Raw genomic sequence first — 23,868 nt, 5'->3', positions numbered from 1 at the left:
TAACAATATTTGTAGCCACGGGCATTTTCTGATAGATGTGCATCAGATAGCTATGGGCAGCAGAGAAACACTGAAGTGCTCTGAGAATTATTAAATCGCTTAAAAATAAATATTCAAATTTTGAAAAAACAAAAAAATCAGCTCATACTGCACTTCACAACTGGTTCACGTAACTAGCTTACATGATCACTTCATAACCATTAATAGAGAAAAATGACAACATGTATTTGATGACTGAATGCCAAGTATGTCAAGAAAGGAGAAATGTGGTGTATTTGACAAAACAAAGTTTGTTTGTGGGCTACTGCAAAACACAGTATGCCTTATCCCTTTCCCACTCTTTCACAATCAGTCTTTGTTTAAATTGGGGTGATTTTAAAAATTCCTCAGGAAATTAATAACCATCACCTTCACATCTTTGATCTGAGTTCTCAAAACTGAAAAGGAAAGAAAAAAAAAAGAACTTCAACACATTTTCTTCCTCAGGGCCTAAGGAGAGCAGTTCTGACAGCCCCTCCTGCAGGTCCCGAGACACTCGTGCTGCGATTAGCTTTGGCCTTCAGCGCGCACTGCTTCGAACTGGGTTTTCATCAGCTCTTACTGACAGCCAGGAGGCAGGGCTGGAGTGGAGCCTGAAAAATAAAGCTCTCACATCGTCATTAAGGCTCCATGCTGCAGGGCTCTAACAGCCGAAGCTAGTTATTAAAATACAGCTGCTGGGATCCATCTCTGTCAAGACAAGGGATTAAAAGCTGTAAGCAAGCAACATTATCACCTACAACAGCGCAGCCAAACTGTGTGACTAGCAGCAACACCAGCTGATATTTTGTGTCAAGGGAACACGTAATTTGCTGTAGCTCAAATAGTAACTGCATGCCCATGCATTCTGCATGTGTCATACATGCAGATGTTAATATATATTTAATGTTTTGCAGAATTTTAAGACTTAAGACTGTCTTGCTAGGAGTAAAGCCAGAAAGAACTCCATTATATGATGCAAACCTCAGTATTTCCCATGTGGTGCACAAGCTTCGAAGGTCACAGTAAAAGTCTTAAAGGCAGCTCTATGTCAATTCAGTGAAAAAAAAAATTGCAGGATTTCCACAGGACAGACTGGCTGAGAACTCCTCTAACCCACTAAACGTGACAATCTCTTTTTTTACTAATTTATCATCACAGGTTGTAACTGTTTCGAAGGGAAAAGCCCATCCACCCAAAAGAGAGGCATTTCTACCTTTACATTCCCATCAGAAAGCTGACAAGTCAGCCCGATGCAAGACCGGCTCTTCTGATAAAACACTTAAGCAGGGCTAGATTTTGGTGTTCGTAGGCCCTAGGCACTTTCACTCCAAAATGTGCAAAAAGAGGGGTAAATCGAATTACGAAGATTGACCTGATGCACTTTAAACTACCGTAATGACCGGGGGATTCACACAGAGTGAAGCTCGCACAAACAACACGTTTAGTTACCTCCGCCCGTTGGACTTTGACAGACTGAAACTCCTCGAAGGGGTTACACACACAGGCTAAGGATTAAGGAGGGGCACTTCAGTTTATGGCGGGTTAAAAAGGACAAAGCAGCAAACACTGACAACTATTTACAATGGTTCCTCAAGAACCCTCTAGGCTATTTACACTGACCTCAAGTCCAGCCCCATGGGCGCTGCCAGCCTGCCTTACGGCGCTACACTGTTCTAACGCTAAACCACGTCATCGATGGAGCGAGTTGAGCGCCCATCACTTCGATACGTCTAGTTTCCAGAACGGCCGGCAGAGGGCGTATGATTATTGATTTGGAGCGCCTCGAGTCGATCGCAAGCATGTTGTTTCAGTTCGGTTTTCGTTAGTCGCTAGTGTTTCCCTCTTTCGTAGGTCCTAAAAATTTCGTAGGCCCTAAGCACTGTGCCTACAGAGCCTAATAGTTAATCCGGTACCGCACATAAGTGTAAGATTACACACAAGCACATTCGAACGACACAAATAACTAAGGGTAATGCGGCAATTAGTGGGCACTTCAGCTCCACTGCTTCCAATTCGCAAGTCCGTGCGCGCAGGGGCCGACGAGCTCGGAAACACGTGGTCCCCTGGATGTGTGTGCGTGCCGCCGGTCTCCCACCCTGCCGGCCCTGAAGCGCGGTGAGCAAGTCTACACAAGGCAACACAGCGTCAGAGAAGACAAGGAGTCTGGGTGAGTACACTACCAATAGAACAGCAGCATAAAAAGGGAATAAATGGGGAAAAAATCAATGCTGAATCCCGACCCACAGCTGGTACCTTAGCCAAGGAGGTTTTTGACATAATTTAGCAATTCTTAAAGGCATGAGCACATATTGCCTCAATTCTAAGGAATCTCATATGCTGTTGTACCAATGTATTATTTCTTATTCCAAAGATCATGTAACAATAATAAATTCAAATAATGAAGGAACCATAATGTACTGTTTCTTATTCCAATACAGGAGTGGACAAACACTGAAGTTATCCATTGGCAGCCAAAAATGAGGAACCGACTGAGGAACATCTTTGCTGCAAAGTGTTCTGCTTGTCAAAGGGAGTTCTAACTGCTTTCCTTTCGAAACTCAATTTTTTCTTCTTCTGGGATGCTGTTAATCCAGAACCCTCAGGCTCTTTTAGAAACAGAACCAAGCCTTGCAGCTCAACTTCACACCCGTGCCTAAAACAGCACATCTGCCAGCTGCAGAAAAAGTATTTCATGGGAAAGTGCAGCCTTTAAATGTTTGAATGCAATTGCCCGCGCATGAGGTGTATGATTGCCACAGACAGAACACAACGCCCTCAAAGCTTGCGTTCCCAAACCATGTCAGAGGAATTCTAGCAGCTCCCTTCCAGTCATAATCACGACTTCTCCTGAAGCGGGCATCAGTAAGTGCCTGTAAAAGATGTCACAATTAACAGCCGAACACAACAGAGAACTAGTTACGCACCTTTAAAAGCTCTCTTTTTACACCTCTGCAAACCGAAATAATCTTTGTGAAAAAAAAAAAGTTAACAGCCATTGAATCAGACTTAAATTCAGACAGGAAGCTATTCAAAACCAGCTTTTACTGAGATCTAAGTCTTTCCATGGTGTTTTTTTTTTGTCTTAAATCATCTCAGGACAATATGAAATTCTCAATAGTGGGAACAGCTTTCAACAAAAGACAATGTTACTTCCCCCAGACCAGAGAAGGAAATCTATGTTACTTTTCAAAGTTCTGTTTCTCTCCAGCTCTCATTACTCATAACACTGAGTTGACCTTGGTTACCATCAGAGAAGTTTAAGATGTAGTTCAGCAAAGCAAGAAACACACAGCTGGATAGCTGAACCAAATGACACTTAAAAGAGCGTCTTCACACGCAGAATTCTCAGAGGCCTTCTGATAAATTATTTCCACATTAAAGCGCTCCCACTAGCTGCAGATTAATCTTGGCATACTCCGTTTCAACTGTCATCGGGCTTCTGCTTTTTTTTCCTCCTCAAGTCTCCCTTAATATGAAATACAGTTAGTATTTTTTAATTACCAGTATTGGGCTAACAGTAACATTTTTGACCAGCAACAAAAAATTCAGAGGTCCCAGCGTGAAAATGTTAAAGCCTTTCGGCTCAGGAAAAACCAAACTACAAAATATGCAGAGATGTATTTGTGTTTTTGCTAAGCCCTAAATTACCGATGAATGAGTGATGAAACAATCTCAAAGGGAAAGAAGTTGTGGTCCAATCTAAACATTTCCTTTAAACATTCAACAATCATATTCAGCAAAACAACCATTTATTTTGCTAAAAGCACGTGTTTAGATGTCAAAGCAGAGGCTTGGTGGCTCCTGTTTTTCTGTGTGCAGCCTTGGTAAACATTCTCGATTTCAGGAGATACCCTATACCCAGTTTTTCAGCTTGACTTGTCTATTTCTTTTACATTTAATGGAGCTCATCAAATGTACAACATTACAAAGCTGTGTTTACTTGCAGGCTTTCATCAGTCACAGTTTAATTGCGTCACACCGCCTTAATTATGACCCTCGGCGTTGCTAACCTGACTTGAGGACAGCACCTCTCATTTCCCCTTATTACAGATTCCCCTGGGGCCACCAGCATGGCTGAACTACCGGAGGATCTTCAGCGAGCCCACGTACTCCGTGTGCCCACTCCCCCCTCCCCAGTGCTGCAAAGCGAAGGAACGCGTGGAATAAACTGACTGGAAAACACAGGAAAGGCCGGCTAACGAAACGTTAAATGCAATCTGTATCCCCTCCAGAGATGGTGCGGCCGTCAGAGTAAATTGGAGTAGAAGATGGCATGACTCTAGAAGACCAGGCCAGTGCGTTAAACTAGGGGTAACACAAGGTTTACCCCCCTGGGGGTGGATGAGTTGATGACAGGCCGAGTGAATTCAGTCATCTGAAGGAAATCACGCTGTGTGAACAGCGGCACATGTAGCCCACATTAAACAAGGACAGCAGGACAGAGATAAACGTCTGCCTCCGCACCTTGCAGACGCAGGGAAGGAAAGGGGGTTCTGGCAAAACCGTTGGTAGAAAGAGACCGAGGCATTTTCTAACAACAAAATGTTAAAGAATTTAAAGAAGTCAGCAGGCTCCTGCTAGTTAATCTCGTGTCATATTCGTTTTTTTTCTTTGACAACGCAGAAACAAGTATTTAGGGAAGAAAAATGAAATGACTGAATCCTGCTGTCACTAGCGATAGAAGCCATCACAAAACAGACCCGTTTTAATGTAACATTTACATCTTCATACATTTCTTTGAGACATTAAAGAGCCGACTGCAAGCAAAAGAGCCCCAGGTTACATATCTGCACGTCGTTTCAACATGAGCAACAACCTTATGCATTGTCAGCAAAAGTTAAAATACCTCTAAGGAACCCACACACACAGCTGTACAAACACACAAATAGAAGCTGAAACAAAGAGGGACAGTGGACCTACCAGGAGAAAGACACTTGTCACCTGAACAATCAGTCAGGGATCTTCACAAATAGTTTAAAAACTCATTAAAGAATCAAGAATAGATACCAGGGACACAATTCTAAAAGCACTGGAAGTTTAAAAGATGAAAGGAAACTGCAAAGTGGAGTAAATTCCTTTGGGCATTTTCTCAGAGAGGTGTACTGCTGAAGGTACAGGGGTATTTTATTACAAAATAGGGTACCCGCCTACACAAGTCAAGGAGGGGGTTTTCACAGCAGGTGGAAACCCCCTGACATTGTGTAAGAGCCCTGATAGATTGCCAGCTACCAAAACAAGTTTCGAGGGCTCACGATGACATGAGTTTGGGTGGCAGGAAGGGCCTGATCCAGACACTCCTGTGGAAAAGCATCAATTGCTCCAGGTTTGGATATGCTTGTTTTAATATTGCAGAGGCCCTGTACTTCTTGATCTGAAGACAGAACACTGTTACATAATTTAAACTTAATTTGCCTTCATAATTGTGGATAAGATGTGAATAAAACAGTGTTACTGGTACTGTGCAACTCTGATGTACTGCAGCATAATGAGTTCCAGTCTATTATACAAGTACAGGCATCCTCAGTTGTATAATAAAAGGTGCAAGTCTATTTGCTGATTGCTTGTATTTCCTATTGTTAATCATTTGGAGTCAATGAACTAACAACTTTGTCGGCGGCTCCTTACATTTACACAGAGTGAAGGTATTACAGTCGACCAAAACCCTCAACCAGCATAGTCTACTGAAGTCAACAGAAGTGGGAAGTCATCTTGAAAAACATTTTAAAAATTCAAATGTGTTTAACTGGTAAAACAGTAATCTCCCACAATGTGCTGGTTTTAAAATTTAGTGGTTGTTTAAAAAGTGGTTGTATATGTATTAGACAAATTGTATTCAGCTGAGAATTAAAAATGAACTATGAAGAGGGAAAAGATTTGTGTATGGGCTGGTGAAACACCAGCTGCTAATGAGAAATCGGTTCAATTCCTGCAAAACCAGCTAGGTCTTGTTAAGGCATTCTGCTTGTATATGACCTAAAGATGCCAGTATAATTGTGCATCCGAGCACATTAAGCATAGATCCTTAGAAAGACTGAATATCCCCTTATAGATGATTACACAACAGGATTATATTTTAATTGCGACTAAATTACTCAACTCCAGAGCTGGACTCATGAGCCCCAGAGCTGCAGAGCAATGTTACTGCTAGATAAATGAAACACTCGAGAGTCTATAGCTTGTCTGGAATCCAAACTTGATAACGGGAATAAAATACCCTGGAGTCTATTCAGACACTGATGATGTAAAACTCACTACTTCATCCTTGACGGATTTTCATGAACAACAATAAACCAACCAGTAGAACCTAAAAATCAGTCAAAATGTAATTTGAAGCTCTTTAGATAAGATATTATGCTTTGGCTTGATTTCACATTTTCAGCTCATAAATCTGTGGAGTAAATTAAGGAAAAAAAACATGATAACCCAAAAGACTTAAAACACGTCATGTATTTATTAATTCCATACTCTCCAATATTTAAAAATTTATCACATCAAAACAAATAAAAAATTGCCTTGTAAGGCCGGGTTTTAAGCATATTTACAATGCAGGATTTTATTTTAGACGAAGGGTTTTCAAATAAAATTTCAGCACTCTCTCAATGTATTCAATGTTCATTTTGAAATCGGGACAGTGAAATGGAATAGATAAGTCTGTTTTCCATTTCTACTCTTGATCTCATGTGTGACTCAGGAATAGATTAAGAACAATGGCTAAAATGAAACTGAAGGTTCCTGCTAAGTCCATATAAAATATTAAAGTGTACCTTTATAATATTTAATAAAATATTAATGCATGCTCTTGTTTAAATATTGTACAAACATGTTAGCGATTTGCCCGATGTTTTCTGTTGGGTGCATCTTGGCGTAACTGATGAACTGACGACGAAGCTTGCGTAGCTCAGCCATGTTGAGACTTCTGGTCAGCTCTATGTGCGGAGAGGTTAAGGCAAATCAAGTAATAATGAAAATGCAAAGAACGAAAATGTCTGGGTTTCAACTTACAAAGACCCTTCAGATGAGTGACGTTCCCCAAGAAAAGAGAAGTATTTACGTATATCATCAGATGAGCAAAATGCAAATCTCAACATCCCCTTATATATTTATGATATATTATAACTGGATAAGATATGACATATTTATACGACAGATATGACTACCTACATCACGCACAGGATAACTTTAAATGAAATAAACAAACTGATCATATAAGTCTAAAGCATTTACTGCTCACACCTATATTGTGACTGACCTGGACAAAACTACACACCATCATTTTTGTGCCACAAAGAGACATCTGGTATAGGATATGCTCAATGTAAAAGATGGATGAGCCATCAGTCAAGGAAACCATATAGACGTCATAGGGCTCACCTGACAAAAGAGAGGCAATCTTGTGATGTTGAATTCTTTGTTCCTTATCTTAAATGCTTTTTCCTGGCACTGATACTGAACATGGTGAAACAGTTCTGGGCAAACTGTCACAGCACTGCTTTAATGCATCCTAAGAAATTAATTGCCTTTTGAGCAATAAAGGTTTCCCGATTACAACATTCTATAGAATTCATATTTCAGAGTGATATGCCAAAACCTGGCTAGTTGCATGACTACAAGCTTAAGGCCAAAAGAAAGTACAGTCCACAGCATCCAAGTACTAGGTATTTGCCTAATGAGGCCAAATTCTCACTACTTTTGCCAAGTAAAGATCCACGCGCCAGGTGTTAAAAATCCCCTGTAATGGAAGTGACAGTAAATACTTGGCCAAAGATCTATGTCATCAAAAAGATTAACACATAAAATACAATCCTTGTACTGTAGTTGCAAAAACGCTTAGGGAAGGCTCAGTGAGAGGTTGTTTTAACCTCCCTGAAATCACATCTTGCACATTTGAGAATTTGTAGACAGATGCTTCCTATGTCTGAGCTATAAAAAGATGAAAAGTACAGTAAAGTACTAATGGGAACATCTCGGAGAACCCTCCTGAAATCAGGAAACTGCAGTTAGCTGACAAAAAGAATCTGCTGGCATGTCACAGAATAAGTGCTGTGCTTCAAAGGGTTCATTATGCTGCAAAAAGCTGAAAACCTGACTGGCAGCTTTGTGCATCACTGCCCCCAGGTGTGACATTATGTGAGGATAAGAAATCCATTGGTATCTTTTTATTGCTTTAAAATTGTTTTATGGCCCTATATCAAACCTCTGGGGATGAGCCCAGGATATTTCTATTATCTGAAACATGTGGTACAGTCCCTGCAAGACAGCACAAAGACACAAAGGATATTTTTTCTGTGGCTCCAGGTACAGCTAAGACCTCCCCTGGGACACTAGTCTTTTGAGCATTCAAAACAGCCTAGGAGAAATTTGAGAGCAGAGACATCATAAGAGATAACCAGTACTAGGTAAAGTACCAATACATTCGAAAGCAGTTTCTACAGTGTTGCTAGACGCCTTAATTCTTTTGTGACTAAAATGCAGTTGTATCTAAACAACCATTCACATGACAAAGCAGATGTAAGGTATCCACAGAAAAATAACTTACACCTCTTATTAGACAGTCATTGACAACAAGTTAATAAAGAGCTTATAAACTATTCACTTCGACATGCCATTCAGTAACATTTAAAGGAATGCAAAAATGTGTAGAAAGCAATTACCATAACTTACAACATTTCATCAGAAACAAAACCTACCATGAGCACATCCTGGGTAACTTTGTCTAACTCGTACAAAAAGTTTGTAGACGACAGTGGCTGCTACAATGGACAATAAGATATACAAGGTTAGAAAGCAACCAGGAAAGAGGTTTGAACATGTGTGAATGAATCACAAAGTACTCCTGCTGAAACCCATCTGGAATGGATACAGCTGACAGGGAGGAATAAAAATTGAACTGCTTATGAGGCACAGTTTTAAGAGCTGTACCTTGATTCTGATAAGTACGGCAACACGTCCTCATGTACTGGTTGCACGTGATTTTCATTTCTTAGGTTCTATCTCCTGATACTGTATATCTCTTAAGTGCTAATAAAAACAACTAATTGTATTTTATTGTATATTGTATATGAACAATAAAAAACAGCTATGTTGCCATTGTCTCAAGTAATCTGTTTCCCTGAAAGAACATTTCTGAAATGCAATTTTTTTATCATAAACTGCAATGACTAAGCCCTACAATTTGTACTACTCAAGGTGCTCCGTCTCGGGCTGGACAGAGGCTCTAGCAAGAACAACAGAGCTGGTCGAGGAGGGTCACTCACACTTTGTGTAGACTGGTTAGGCGGAGGTGCTTTTCTGTGAAAGATGGCATCGGAGATTGCTTCAAATGGCAGTGTGTCCTCTTTCTGAACAGTGAAGAGAGGGCTGTCCCATCGGTTCCTAGAGTCCGGAGTCTCAAATCTCATAATGAGGGCATCTAAACTACAACAGCAAAAATGAACACTAATAACATGTTGTGATGAAATTTGTTATGTGAGGAAGTATTTCATTGTATTTATGGCCTCCTAATAATCCCCCTCTATGAATTGGCTACATTACTCTGCTCTCCTCCCCACTGATAGCTGATGTGTGGTGAGCGTTCTGGCGCACTATGGCTGCCATTGCATCATCCAGGTGGGGCTGCACACTGGTGGTGGTGGAGAGGAGTCCCCATTACCTGTAAAGCGCTTTGAGTGGAGTGTCCAGAAAAGCGCTATATAAGTGTAAGCAATTATTATTATTATTATTATTATATATGACAAAGGTGAAACTTAAATCTTTCTAAGCTTCTGGCAGGCAGATCATTTCCACATGGAAATGTCACATTGAGGGAGAATAGCACAAAACTTACAGATTACCAATTTACAGATGAATTGACAACAAGTCCTATACATCAACTGACACTAATTTATAGGACTGATTACAGGCATCAGCGCCAGTGAGTGATTTTAGCGATTTGGGTAATATTGGAAGGTAACATTTACATTATTTAGGCAATTAGCAGGATATCTTCTGTAGATTTTATGTATGCTGAAAATCAGTTTGCACTATCCAAACTAAAAATCCAAAGCAAATGAGGCAAAAGTCATAAATTGTACTTTCAAAGTTAATTTTTTAAATCAAAGATTCCTGCATTGTATGAGCTACTTCTTATTTTCCACCAAGTTAAATTCACCCAAAATTGATAAAACCCCTAAACAGTGGTCCATTTACACAAAATGAGTAAGGAAGTGAGCAATGAAGGAATTTTTCTGGCAAAAACACCTTGTTAATCATCTCTTACATTTCCTGGGAATACTGCTTTTCTACATCTCCACACTTATTCCAGGTAGAGCTGACTTCTGCTGATGTCAAGCAATATACCTAAAAATCAATTAATACAGTACATGAGTTTCATATTATGCTATGGATATCAAATGCAGAGAAAATAATTGCCTTTTTACTTACTGGAAAAGAACAATTGTTAATTCCAATAAAGGCATAAAATGTATGCATTAGAATAACAAAACTCTATATTGCTTATGTTTTGGCAGTAACAAGGAATAAAAATGACTAAATCCACATTACTTTAAGCAATAATCTTTGCTAAATCACATAAAATCAAAGGGATAAGGTATCAGAATGCTTTGTAGAAACTTACATACCAGGCAATGGGGAGTTTGCGTGTGTTTTATTAGACAGAAAAGTTCATATCTGTAACCTAAAAGAAATTAAGGACACTGATGTTAAAACCAATTTTTTATAGTGATGGACTGGGGAATTCTAAAAGCTGCTGTTTATTGACTGTACAAACTTGGAGTCAAGTCTCAGACCGATCAATCCCAGATGACTGGTTCTGTATATATTGCTCTACAATAGTTCTGATGCCGCACCAACTAATTTTAGAGTTAACATTAACCCAGTCTCGCAGGGAAAAAACATTATTGTAATTGCACAATAAAGCTACTGAAGAAATTGTGATTTTTCTGGAGATTTGCTAGAATACATCTCCAAGGCAGTTTCAGAATTCAATAATTTTAATTGCATTTTTCAAAACAGACTGTATTTGAATTGCCATGTAATTTAAAGCCACAATTGCCTTTTCTCTTTTGATCAACACTTCCAGGAATTCAAGGTGAAATAACATATTGCTGATCAAGGAAATAAAATGTTACATAAAATATTTATAAAACATAAACTAACATTTATAACAGAGGGTTATTCCTTCTTGCTCCTGTTGATGAAAGCATTCTAATCTTAATTTAGGTTTTAATAAATCTTTTACAAACATATCTAGCAAGCAAAGCCACAAGTGGCTATGAGGTTCATGCTAACATTGAGAATTTGTAAGAGTTATTACAAACTTAACTGTTTTATAATAGAGGAATAGATGAATATACAGTACATAATGTGCACATCTATTTTAAGATAAGATCAGATCACTTTACTGGCCATATACAATTTCTTGTATTAGGAATTTGTCTTTTCAGATGTCTTTTTAAAGTATTAAATGTTAATCTTCTTACATTTGATGGAAATCCTTGGCTTAGCACAATAGTATAAAAAAAGATGTTGATGCTTGCAAATCAAAGACAAAAATCACCAATCTGATGGATTAAATATTAGAATCATTTTAAAGAGAGAAAAATGGTTGGTGGACTATATCCAAATATACAATTTTCAGATGAATCAGTAAAACAGCATGCTCAAAACATTTCCTCTTTCACAGGGAAAAATAATTAGCAGTTCTCTTGTGGCACATTTGAAATACCTGTCTGCAGCTAAAGTTCTATTTTAATTAAATACTGACACCTTGCCTAACGAGAATTTAAAGAAAAGAAACACATGACAAGGCTCTTTGGCTGCTGAGTTGCCTCAATACAGTATAGAGCGATGTCTAAATGATGTTACAGTACATTACACTTCCAGTACAGCCTTGCAGTTGGTTTTTTGCTAATTATTACTCCACTGTGATCAACCAAATACCATCCCCCTGACCCTTTCAACTGAAGTATAGAAAGGACATTTGCTTCAAAATGTTTGTACCGTGTAACAAAATGTTGCAGATATCAGCATTTAAAGTCAAGATTACTGAATAGCTTCCAAAATATAATATTAATTTCTTTGTTACCTTTAATGTAATTTAGGGAATCCAGAATGACAACATCCTCTTTGTTAACCTTCCTACAGTACATAAAGCACAAAACTTAATCATCAATCCTTTTTGGTTTTCATCTTTACAAATCTTTTAAAACAGTATTTTTTTATCTCTGGTTTCACATTAGTATCATGCATCTCAACAGAAGTTTCTCAATCAGAATTCTCATCTAAACAGAAAAACATGCAACAGACACAGCTCTTATTTTTCACTTGCCATTCAATATAATGCCAAAAAAAAAACATTTGGGTAACACAATGACACTTTACTACCATTACTGTAGGAATTGCAAAGAAAACAGAAAAAAAAAGAATAAAGAGAGATTCTGTGTTAACATGAGCAAGAGCAAGATAGTGAACTAAAAAAATGGCATGGTCCAAAAAGTCCTCAGTTCCGTCCATGTGAACATCATCTCAGACACGGAATCTTACCTCTCCACCTCAGCTCGCAGGGCTCCTCTCAGATTCCTCTCTTTCTGGGAGTCTGTGTGAAAGAGGCACAGGCAGTGTGGTCAAAGGGATCAATTCTAATATAGTATGCAAAGAACAACGCTAAAACTTCTCCATGGACTCACAACTTGCACACATATTCATCAGGCAGAGCGACACCCTGTTCACCGAAATCTAATTCCACGCAGCTCTAGAAGTCTCATGACCCATAACACCAAAGCAAGAGGAGAAAATGATGGTCATTTCAGCTATGATTTATGTCTCAAATTGTTATACCAAACTTAAACCTTCTTGTGTATTTTGGGGTTGTGAAAGCACAGCCTCAGGCGGTTTTCTAAGCAATAAAAGGAGCGCTTTCAGACTGATCTCAGAAGCCAAAGAAGGCTAGTTCTGATCCGTACTGGGATGGGAGATCTGAAAGGAAAAACAGATCACAGCAGTAAGAGGTGGTGGCACACATCCCTCTGGACCAGAATTTCCAAACCATCGCCACAGTATGGTGATGGGGGACACTGCTGCAGGAGTGCCACTCACCTTCAGCTGAGACATGGCATCGAGGTCCTGACCATTTCATTAAAGTTCCCATGACACTATTCTTAAGAACTGGGGTGTTAACTCCAGTGTCCTGGATAAATTCCACTCTGGGCTTGAACAATCTGCCCTATCCAAAATGTCACTTTTATTCAACTGCTGAAGTAATTTCTCACTTCTCCCCCGATATGTGGTGTAGTGGGGCTGCTGGCGCGTAATGGTGCGCAAATCAGTAATTGTACCTATGCTGCCGAATGGTCTCAGCAGCCTCATGAATTGCTATGCACAATTTAAGGGCATCACTAAAACATCTTTTTGTGTGGACCCTAATTGGCTTCTGAGTAAAGAGAAAATAAGGAAGTTTAGACACCAATTCCTTCAAAATGTTTTCCATCTCAATTAGCAGCTATATAACAATAAAATAAATTCAAAACATTCTATTTGTTTAACAGTCCAGGCCATCTTGTACAAACCTCTCTCCGCTCCATGCTTCAGTGTGTTCTACCTACATACTGTATGTCTCTTATCAATGATCCTAGGAGAGAATTATGCGTGTTGCTTGGAAACAGTATGAGAATACTGGCCCCGTTGTATTTTTGCCAGAATTTACCATGTAAAGAAAGCTGCAGGAAGCCTCGCTTTGATTATTTCACTGGCATTTCTTGAAAGCAGATCTGACAATGAATAAATAAATGTCATGAATTTTGGGCGAATACATCTGCATGCTGCCTGTGTAATGATATGATTGATGGCCCAATCAAGATCACATCCCTGAGCGCCACTTTCAATAATCACAACAGGGAAGAAGCCGCAGAGACCGGGAAGCACAGACTGCTCGTTTAGATTAGGAAATGTTCCAGTAACAGACATATTTATCTGAAAAATGCACAATTGAAACTTATGCTCAGTTTAAGCATCAGGAAACAGACTGAAAACAATGCGAAAAGAAAAGTCACAACGATAAAGTATGGGATTATAAATAGGATGGAAAGCGAAAAATAAACATTTGTGTAAAAGTGGTGTTTAAACCCTCAGTAAAAGAAGCAGCTGACTTGTGCCCACGCTGTTCTGCAGTCGGCACGTTTAAGAAAATATGTTTTCAGTATGGTCTGTCAGTAATATGAAGCTATGGAACACTATCATATCGATGCCCGGCAAAATTCCATATAAACTACAGTGCGTTTAAACAGAGAATTGGCTTTTACGGTTTAAACAGCATTTTCACTCAGCGTAAGCGGTCAATTCGGATTCTTAGAGAGAACGTACATGTACTTTCTACCATGAATTAACTGTTAGTTTTAATTCCGCTTAACGAATCGTTACCATGTGCACAAGACGAAGTAATACGTGTGGTGCGTCAAGCAACGCACCGAGCCTCACCTGCGTAAACACTGTTCTTATCCACTCCCACCGTCTCGTCTCCCACCACATACACCTTCCTGTCTGTTTTGCTCAGAAAATACTCTTTTAATTCCTGGGCTCGTCTGCTTTTACCGCTACAAGGAAATCCACACATCACGACAAGCGGCATCTTGATACTTTTTACAAAATCGAGACCACTTGTCTCTACGAGCTCCGGCGTCTGCAGGCAGTCAGTCAGGAGGCAGCCATGTTGAACCGGAAGTGTTTTCCACTCAAGGGTTATGGTGGCCAGGATGGCCGTGGTAGCAGATGGTTTCCATGAAGTTAGCGTTTTTCTGAGCCACAAATGTATAACTACTGTATTGTTTACTGTATTTATAAATCGAATTTATAACACGGTTTGTGATTTTGTGTTGGCATAGTGGTTTCTTGGTACTGCTTCTTTCGTCACGGAAGAGTTTTTTTTTAAATAAAATTATTATTTCATCCATCTTCACATTTTCAAACAGCTTTTCCAAGTCAAAGTCATGGGTTGCCGGCAAGCTATTGGGGCAAAGATGGGGTACAACCTGGATGGGATGCCAGTACATCACAGGACAGACAGACAGACACAGACACAGGGCTAATTTCTCCAGAAGCCAATTAACCTACAGGTATGTCTTTGCACTATGGGAGGAAACCCACATGAACATGGTGAGATCATACGAACTCCACGCAGATCCCTGAAGTCTGGAAGTGAATCCAGTGCCCCACTGATCCATTGTGCCGCCTGTTATTAATGCAGAACTGTAATGTTTGTAGACAGTGGTTTTTCAAGTACTGTCCACTTTCAGAAAGTGGCTTTTACAGTGGCTCTGACAGTGATTGGAGAGAACCGGTTTATATGCAGTATTACTTTTAAAATAGTAATTCCCTCCATTCTCAGAAAGGATGCAAAGCAGGTCTGCACCCTTCACAGGCCACCAGGACACGTGCAGATTTAAGCACTTCAGAAGGAGAGAGGAAATTAGCGCACCCAGAGAAAACCCACCCAAACAAACATGTTCTGTTATACATTTGCAAACACGGCTACCCTGCTCTATGTGAGCGTCTTGCAGCCGACAAAGTGACGTGGGAGACACGCAGCTGTTGCACACCTCAGCAAAAAGCCACCACCAGCCAACTTTCCTCAGTCATTTCCGTGTTGTTTACCTGACAATCCTGGATTTTTCCCACAGTTTTAAAGAATGATTTTTACTGGACTAGATCTATGGGTTAGCTCATTTGTAAAAGCAAATGCAAGTGTCAGATGCAAACATTTAAGCATGTAAAAAATTGAATAAATACATTTTGAATGACATAGTATGACAAAGAAAAACAGTCTTCAGTTATTTGCTTTTAAAATTGCTGCATTTGTTCTAGATATAAAATGTAAAAGGCACCACTGTACTTTTTGTCTAAAAAGTTGTTATCTTGGCATTTTAGATGATCCTCAGGATTTGCACATTTTTTATGTTACTATAGAGTCAATGATTTGACTTCCTAGAAAAAAAGGAGTTAATTATATTTACTTACGTGTGGTCTGTGTGTGTTATTTTTTTCTAGACGGACAAATCACTGTCTCTGTGGTCATAATCATTATCACGATTTTAACTGAGAATTTTTAAAAATCTAGCATTTAAGTTTGTTTGACTTGTTTGATTGTTTTTCACGGAAATAATCTGAGCTCAGCTACTTAAAAAGAAAAAAAAATCCTATCTCTTTAATTCATATTTTAGTGGTCTAATCCAGCAGGGTTGTTTCAAGAGAGATGTATTTGCATCTCCAGAATTACAATACTGAAAGTGCTGAGAGAAGCGTTCCATCATTAAACCAATGGTAAAGGGAATCATTTAAAAGGACTGTCTTTAAAAGACAGCTGATAACTGGGACTGGAGAGACAGGGGAGAATTGATGGAAGATGTTAAAGCTCTGATGGGAATGAAGAATTCATACTTGTCAATATGTGAAGGAGAAAAGAAACAAATGGGGCATAGAAGATGTGTATTTGAATGCTGAGTGAAGACATATTCAGGTCACCAAAGATACTCTTTAAAAAACGAACATTAAGCACAAGTTTTTGTTTTCTGCTTGTTCAAATGATTAATGTTTAGGTAAATCATATTCTGGTACAATCTAGATCTGGAATGACCTGAGCTTAGAGAGAGAATTGGCCATCTTTTATAGTTCAGATGTGTAATATACAGTACTGAACCCTTCTTCTTTAAGAACGTGGGAGTAGATTAATAGTGTGCTGTTGTCTTTCTCAACCAATGCAGGAGGACTGGTTATTTGTTTTTTGTTTTTACTTCTTTCCAGTCGGAGGTAGTTTGGTTTAGTTCTAATACAGCGTTTTGAAAGATCCTGTCAACTCCACATCACGGACACAGATTTCCTGGTTTGAAAAGAAGAGCAAAAGTCATGCTAATGCAAGTAGCTCATTAAACTACACAAAGAGTTCAGCTAACTCATTACAACCCATATATAACTATTGCAGTAGATACAGCCTTGCAACTGGGGACATACATCTAAATTGGTTTCTAGCAAGAGACTTAATAGTAATGCAGGTACAAGATCACCTTTTCATTGTGTATTTAAAGAAAAAGACAAAATGAAAGTCTTTGCTAAGCTTTTGATGGATTAAGTTAAAGAAGATGAGTGGTTTAGGTTTAGCATACTGTACATTAGTCTAATTCTTGTTACAAAATCAAGAGTACTTAATGCTGAAAATATCAATTTTGCATGGTATCTATAGCACTAATGAGCTCTACAATATTTTCCTGTACAATTCTGAAAGAACAGTGAGATTAAATATTAATATGTTGGATAGTTAACATTTCCAAATGTATGTATTTAAAATATTATTCTGGGGGCTGCTTTAGGCATAAGCCTTGTAGATTCAGTGAGACTGACATTTCACATGTAGAGCAAAAAGTCGCCACCAGCCAGCTTTCCTGACAGCAATTTCCATGTTTTTCACCTGCTGATTCTGGATTTTTTCCAGAGTTTTAAAGAATCATTTTTACCGGACTAGATGTAAGGCTTACCTCATTTGTAAAACTGAACGCAAATATCAGATGCAAAAGTAAGCTGTCTTCAGTTGTTTGCTTTTAAAAGTGCTGCATTTGTTTTAGCTATAAAATGTAAAGGACAGACTGTTTTAGACAGCCATTTCCCCTTTCTCTCTCCACAATGGATAACAGTATCTGTAAGCACGGGTGGCACTCCTTCTCTGCAAATCATTGTGTCTTTATTCAAATAAATAGCTCTTAACATCTACAGTAATGCACAAAAGGTCAGAAAAATATACAGGTATAACTTGCATCCCCTTTTTTAATACATAGATGATAAATCTTAACAATATTACAATAATCATAAATAAAAATAGAACTGTTACAATAAATTACAAATAAAGCATTTGGCGAACCTGTTACCCACTTGTAAATGAAAACCTTTGGAGATATCTGCTGTCAGTCCTTAAACCCATGTACAAATATTTGCTGCACACGGGCCCATATTTATAACCATCGGGACTGGAGGTGGAGTCTTCATCATTTTCTGTTGTTCTGAATGTAGTTTTCTAATATCTTCATTAATAAACCAGTCTCCTGTAATGATACATGATCTTACAGTCAAACAAAACAGCAATTGCACAGTTTCATCATGTTTAAAGCATGGCAATGAAAAGCAATTTTCTCTCTGTATGGCTTCTCTTCGCAAGATGCATTGAAAGAAGCATTGGAGAATGTGTGTTCATTCAACTGAAGTGAATCTTCATCAACACTGAATGCATAAACAGCATCGAAAGCATAAAGTCTAAGCAGGGACAAGATAAGGATGAAAATCGACAAGCAGTGACACAATAACAATTTCTATTCAACGTTCCTTGTCAAGAAAACAAATTCCTATCGAAAGAAAAACTGAGCTATTGTTTATTCAGCATAAAACGGCATTCTCCCTCTTCTGAAATTTATTTTTAGCACTTGAACATAAATGGCTGCAGACTCAGTGAAGTGAGATTGTGTGGATTGCACCTTACAGCACGTCCTATCTTTAGGCTATCTGTGATTCACTCACTGATTTTTAAGAGGTCCACAAACTTTCAGGCTATTTCACTCCAAGATACCACATTTGATGTTGTATCCGTTGGTATCTTTCACTAGGTTTCCCAAGGGTACCTCACAGAAACGGTGGAAGATCTATCCATTCAATATAAAGCCCGTTTCATTTTGCCCCCCCATTAATTAGGTGAAAAACGGTAGAAAGTGTACCGTGAAAGTCGCTAAACATTTTTCGACGGCGGTGTGTCGAACCCTCTCTCTGCACCCCTAGTCCCCCCGCTTGATGGCTCTCTTACTTTCGCGCTCTCATCTCCGCCTCTCTCGACGAAGTCAGAGAGGCGCAACCTGGCTTCAGCTAGGTGTGTCCAGGCAACAACATTCGTTTTTCATTCATTTGTTCGCTGGTTCACCTGGTCATTAGAATCCGTTTTCCCCCGCGAGTCTTGCAGCTGAGTCTGCAGCGCGATTTTCAGCACCTCCTGAGTGATCAGCTCCCTCATGTCCTGGGCGCCCCCCGGGTTCAGCGCCACTCGGATCGAGCTCACAGCGGGCACATCTGGCGGCTCCAGCAGCGGACTGTCCAGGACGCTCTTTTTACCCATGAAGTGCCCTACGGGTTTAATGTTAGGACCAGCCGATGACATACACATTCCCACAGCTACCGTTCTGCAGCGCATTGATTTTTAACATCAAAATCACCATCGAACCTGTCCTGCTCAAGCAAGACTGCACTGGGCTTTGAAGTCTGTGCAAGCACGGATTTCTTACGATGCAGACTGAGAGCTAACTTCGAAGTAATAATATGAGGGCTTCTGAAACTGCCACACGATTAAAAAAAAAAAAAGCCAGTCTCCTGAAATTTAAATCAGAGAGGAAACTTACTGACTTATATAAATTCGTATAATATCAAGATACCGGTTGATAACAATGAATAATATATCCCTAAAGATATAGATGTTTAAAAAGAGCAAGTGTATAAAATATGCATACTGTATATAGTACGACCGACATCAAAAACATCTTAGAGACGCATGGAGAAAAGACATCAACTGAAGAAAAATATGGACAGACAGCTGACTTATAAAAACAGTAAAAACCAACCTGTTGCCCACAAATTCCCCCGTGGGTTCACTTTGATCTTGGCAACTTTATTTCTGAGTTCTGTTAGATCTAGGCTCACTGAAGTAGTCAGGGAAACGTAGGAAAACAGCAGCAGGTACGTGAAGACCCCCAGCTGACAGAGTCTGTTCACCGTAACTTCAGCCATCTCTCCGCGGAAAACGCCACGAGTGGGAGAAATGTCTGTCCTGTTTCTTATGGCTGCCGTCCTGACTCCTTCTGTCTCGGAAACGGGCTGTGCAGAGGTCGAGCTCTTCTTCCTTCGTACTCCACCCGTCTCATCTTGGTGCTCTCTACTCTTCCACTTATATACCCCCCAATGGGAGGGCTTTGTTTCAGATGAATAAGAAAGGGGTGACTTTTTACTCGCGTGCCGGGCCGGGCTACTACACAAAACTAGCGGTCTTGATCTGTTTAACCCTTTCCTCGCCCGTGCCGCCTCCAGACCGCACCTGGTCACGCTTTCCGTGCAGTAGCACCTGTTACATAGATCACTCCGAACAAGCGATTGTGTCCTGATTTAATGGAAATGTAAGAAAGAAATCCAAGACGCGTAGTTGTGAAGATGTATCAGATTGTGAAAGCACTCCGGGCTGAGTCGATAAAGGAAATACGAAACTAAGGCAATTTTTAAGGAATAAATACGATTATTAGGGCTTCTAATACGGCAAACATCAACACTGCTAGCAGAAACAGATCTGCGTTTTCAAAATCCTAAGTATAGAGGAAACGTGAGCAGATGCAATGGGGGTGATCTATTCTATTACTCATTGTTACTTTTATGGCGGATATGAAATAAATGAAAAAAATAGGTCACTGGTCTGAAGCATATACTGTACAACGCTCAGTAAGCAGTGCAGCTCAGAGGAAACATAGCATTCCAGAATTTCATTGGAACGTATTACCGCCTAATAAAAAACTGCAACTACAAATAAGTTCCTGTAGTGTGACATTTAAAACAAAACCCCACTATCTGTAAATCAGAGTAAGACAGTGATCCTGTGTGAAATTAAAAACAATGTACAAACGTGTTCCCTTAATGCAATAACGGTTTAGCACAGGTTGGCGTTAACGAAAACACATTCAGGTAGAGAAAGTAAAGCTTTTATGTTGTTTCAACATTTCAACACAATTTGATTAATTGGTTAGTGGGGACTGAATGTATTTCTCCATTAACACTTGTCGGCAGACTGATCGCGCTAACATGTGAAGGCATAGGTGTTTCTCACCAAGCAGACTGTGAAGTGGCACGAAAGGGGTGTTAAATATCATTCGGCACAAGACACATCCTTTCTTCTTAGACCTACAGTAATTTAGTCAGACAGTATCACGTTATCTGATTAAATGTAATAGAGCTGCCTGTTGCCTGCCTCTATATGCCATCTCTGGACCTTTGAACTTCTTACTAGTTTTCCTCAATCAAATGTTTTACTTGCCATTCATTGTACATATAGTAAATGTTAAAACGTAGGAACAAATAAGCTAATAACTTCGCCTATTTTTACTATGTTCTTATCACAAACCTCTTTCAACACCAGCACAAGAAATTCAATTTTCCTATTTCCGGTAATTTCCGTTTCTTCTTAAAATATTCTACATATTTAAGGGTTTTTGCCCCAGAAAGAAGAGCCCAAATATGCCCAAAGAGAAATGTAATTGCACGATAAACTGTTTATCTTGTATTGATACCTTCCTGACAGGCTATTATCTGCCTGTGAAGCTCCGCTCATATTATTTACAGCCACTCTGCTTAGCCCAGCACAGCCATAAAAAAATATTAACATAGCAGGTTAAGGTAGCAATGAAAATGTGAGAGAATGAGACGTTCTAGCCAACACAAACGAGAATAAGTTACACTGGCTTGATGTTGCCTGCGCTTTTTAACTTTATGAAGAAGAAGCATTTTAAGGTGTAAACTGGCACTTAAGTGCTTCAAAACACACTGACTGGGGTCATACTTCACTTCTCCAGTGTTTGTACCAGAGTGCTTTTAGCCCTGAATAAAAGTCAAAAACAGCGTTGTAGATGGTCTGTAGTAGATTATTGGGTTCAGTGGTCCTGTCATCTCCACCAAACTAACTCCAGTTGTCCCTCAGAAAAAAAATGTATCTCATTCACTTAGGTGTGAACTTCCTATTACCAGCCCAAGAAAACCTGCAAAACTCCCCCCTGGGATTGTCACTTACCAAGGGCTACAGGCTGATGTGTTTCACTACAACCGGCTTTTGAACGAACCGCCTAAACTGAACCTGAATCCTTTCTGGGAGAGAACATATGGAGTTGATTGTGAATTTTTTGTGATTTTTTTTCTTTCACACTGAAAGAGGAGAATCCCATGCAGATGAGAATTTCCAAACATCCAAGACGACTCCAGGGAAATCCACGCTGCCTGTGCTCTGGGCATCACGCCTGACAGAAGAGCAGACAACAGGGGCCCAGGGATTCAAACTGAAAATGCAATCCATTACCAGCCACAGCACACCCCCCTCGGAGATTCTTCACCACAGGAGGCGCTGCTGTTTCCCCTGAGCGACAGGTTATCAGTGGTGTCTCATGTGTTAGATTTCTCCCCGTGAAGCCCCGGTGTGTCTCAGTATCTCAGTGCGGCAGCACACACTCATGGCCGGCTGCAGAGAATAAGTCATCCTGTGTAGCCTTTCTGCTAATTGGATTTATGAGTAAGGAAAACCTGCCGATTGTCACAAACACTGAAGCTGTAAATCAGAGTTCTCCCTGTCACTGCGCATTCCCTTCATGTCTCAGTGCTAAAAATAGGCTTCGTTAGCAACAGCTTTGCATTCTGCAGCTCCATCCATGACCTTTGTGATCATGCTCTTGATGACATTTTTTCTTAATTTTCTCTCTCCAACGTGCTCCTTTATTTGGAGCTGTCTTGGACAAATGCTTCGGTATTTATATAGTATAATCTATCCACTTTTGTACATGTAAATATTGTGTGCTGTATTTTTTCCACAGCACTTATTAATTGAAAAATTAAAGCACTGAGAGGAATTGTCCTATATATCGAGTAGATACCCACATTTCAAATTGTAATTTAAAATCAGAATAGATTACAAAGTCTCGTGTATGCAGGGTACCTGTGCTGTGCCAACATTGCAAAACAATTAAATAAATACAGCCATTTAAAGAGGAATAATACTAAACTAAACAGTTATTTTCTTGGAGGCAATATTATGTTTACAGAAAGCAATGGTAATTTGCAAGTGAAGCAGAGTTAACAAGCCAATACAATCAGACACATCTTTCTTCAGGGCTCACAGTGTCACTAAGTATGAGTCCGGCTCTTTTAAGGTCACAAAGAATAAATTAACGTCGAAAGATCAAATGCATCTTTTTCAGTGTTTCTGTTTTGAACTGTTTATATATAATAATAGCTGATCAAAACATATAGGTCATTACATGTTTTCAAATAGAAGCATTTCACCAGGTGATCCAGCACCGAACAGAGTGCGAAAGAGTGATTGCTTTTTCACGTTTCAACCCTGAGGAACATCAGCTTGCATTATATTTCAGTAGACTGGAGAAAAAGTCACCAAGAGATTACAACATAAAGATATCATGCCAGCTTTGAGACTTATTTAATAAAAACAGAACCCATACAGATTATTGGTGTTTTCTATCAGCAAACTCCAGGATATGTGCATCTACAGTTCAGAATGTTACGTGAAATATCTGAAATTTGAAGATAAGTTAAATGAGTGCAATATGTTATCAGGTCAATCGAATATAAAAGGTGAATATGTTTTACTTTCATTTTGCCGATATTTTGTCTTCCCCTTGGTAACATTCATGCATGCACTTAACAAAGGAGAAAACAGTAGATACATATATTTTACACAAAAAACTACAAAATATTAAACTAGAGTGAATTAGAGTGGCATCTCATTCAGAGTATAGTCCTGTCTCCTGTGCTTTTGGATTATGCTCCTGGCTTCCAAAATCCCTCAGAGGAATTAGTGGTTTTCTGGTAAAGGATAGATGACAGGCTAGCATTGTGATTAAATGAATTTATGAATATTGTTAAGATAAGGAGATCAGATCATCTCAGGGTAATTCAGTAATGACTGGACTCCCCATGTTAATTGGTAGATGTGTGGGTAAATGATCCTGATATTGAAACAAAAAACAAGACGGTAAGATAATTCATAGAAAGGAGAAAAAACATCATGTTGATGTC

At 39.3% G+C, this 23,868-nt stretch overlaps 2 protein-coding genes across 2 annotated transcripts; both read right to left on the bottom strand.

The window, feature by feature from the left end:
• Positions 1 to 6,450: 6,450 nt before the first annotated feature.
• kti12 (KTI12 chromatin associated homolog) lies at positions 6,451 to 14,733 on the bottom strand. Its single transcript, XM_006628893.3, has 9 exons — positions 14,491 to 14,733; positions 12,562 to 12,613; positions 12,104 to 12,156; positions 10,638 to 10,693; positions 10,277 to 10,356; positions 9,276 to 9,435; positions 8,709 to 8,771; positions 8,300 to 8,368; positions 6,451 to 6,951 (listed from the first exon to the last, which is right to left on the bottom strand). The coding sequence occupies exons 1-9, from the start codon at positions 14,639 to 14,641 to the stop codon at positions 6,808 to 6,810; spliced, it is 828 nt and encodes a 275-aa protein (XP_006628956.2). The 5' UTR covers positions 14,642 to 14,733; the 3' UTR covers positions 6,451 to 6,807.
• Positions 14,734 to 17,805: 3,072 nt separating this feature from the next.
• Positions 17,806 to 19,970, bottom strand: nmba (neuromedin Ba). Its single transcript, XM_015343379.2, has 3 exons — positions 19,653 to 19,970; positions 18,962 to 19,161; positions 17,806 to 18,098 (listed from the first exon to the last, which is right to left on the bottom strand). The coding sequence occupies exons 1-3, from the start codon at positions 19,816 to 19,818 to the stop codon at positions 18,042 to 18,044; spliced, it is 423 nt and encodes a 140-aa protein (XP_015198865.2). The 5' UTR covers positions 19,819 to 19,970; the 3' UTR covers positions 17,806 to 18,041.
• Positions 19,971 to 23,868: the final 3,898 nt, after the last annotated feature.

This window comes from Lepisosteus oculatus, chromosome 5, assembly GCF_040954835.1.
Source record: "Lepisosteus oculatus isolate fLepOcu1 chromosome 5, fLepOcu1.hap2, whole genome shotgun sequence".
NCBI classification, from domain to species: Eukaryota; Metazoa; Chordata; class Actinopteri; order Semionotiformes; family Lepisosteidae; genus Lepisosteus; species Lepisosteus oculatus.
This window is presented reverse-complemented; position numbering and strand designations above follow the sequence as displayed.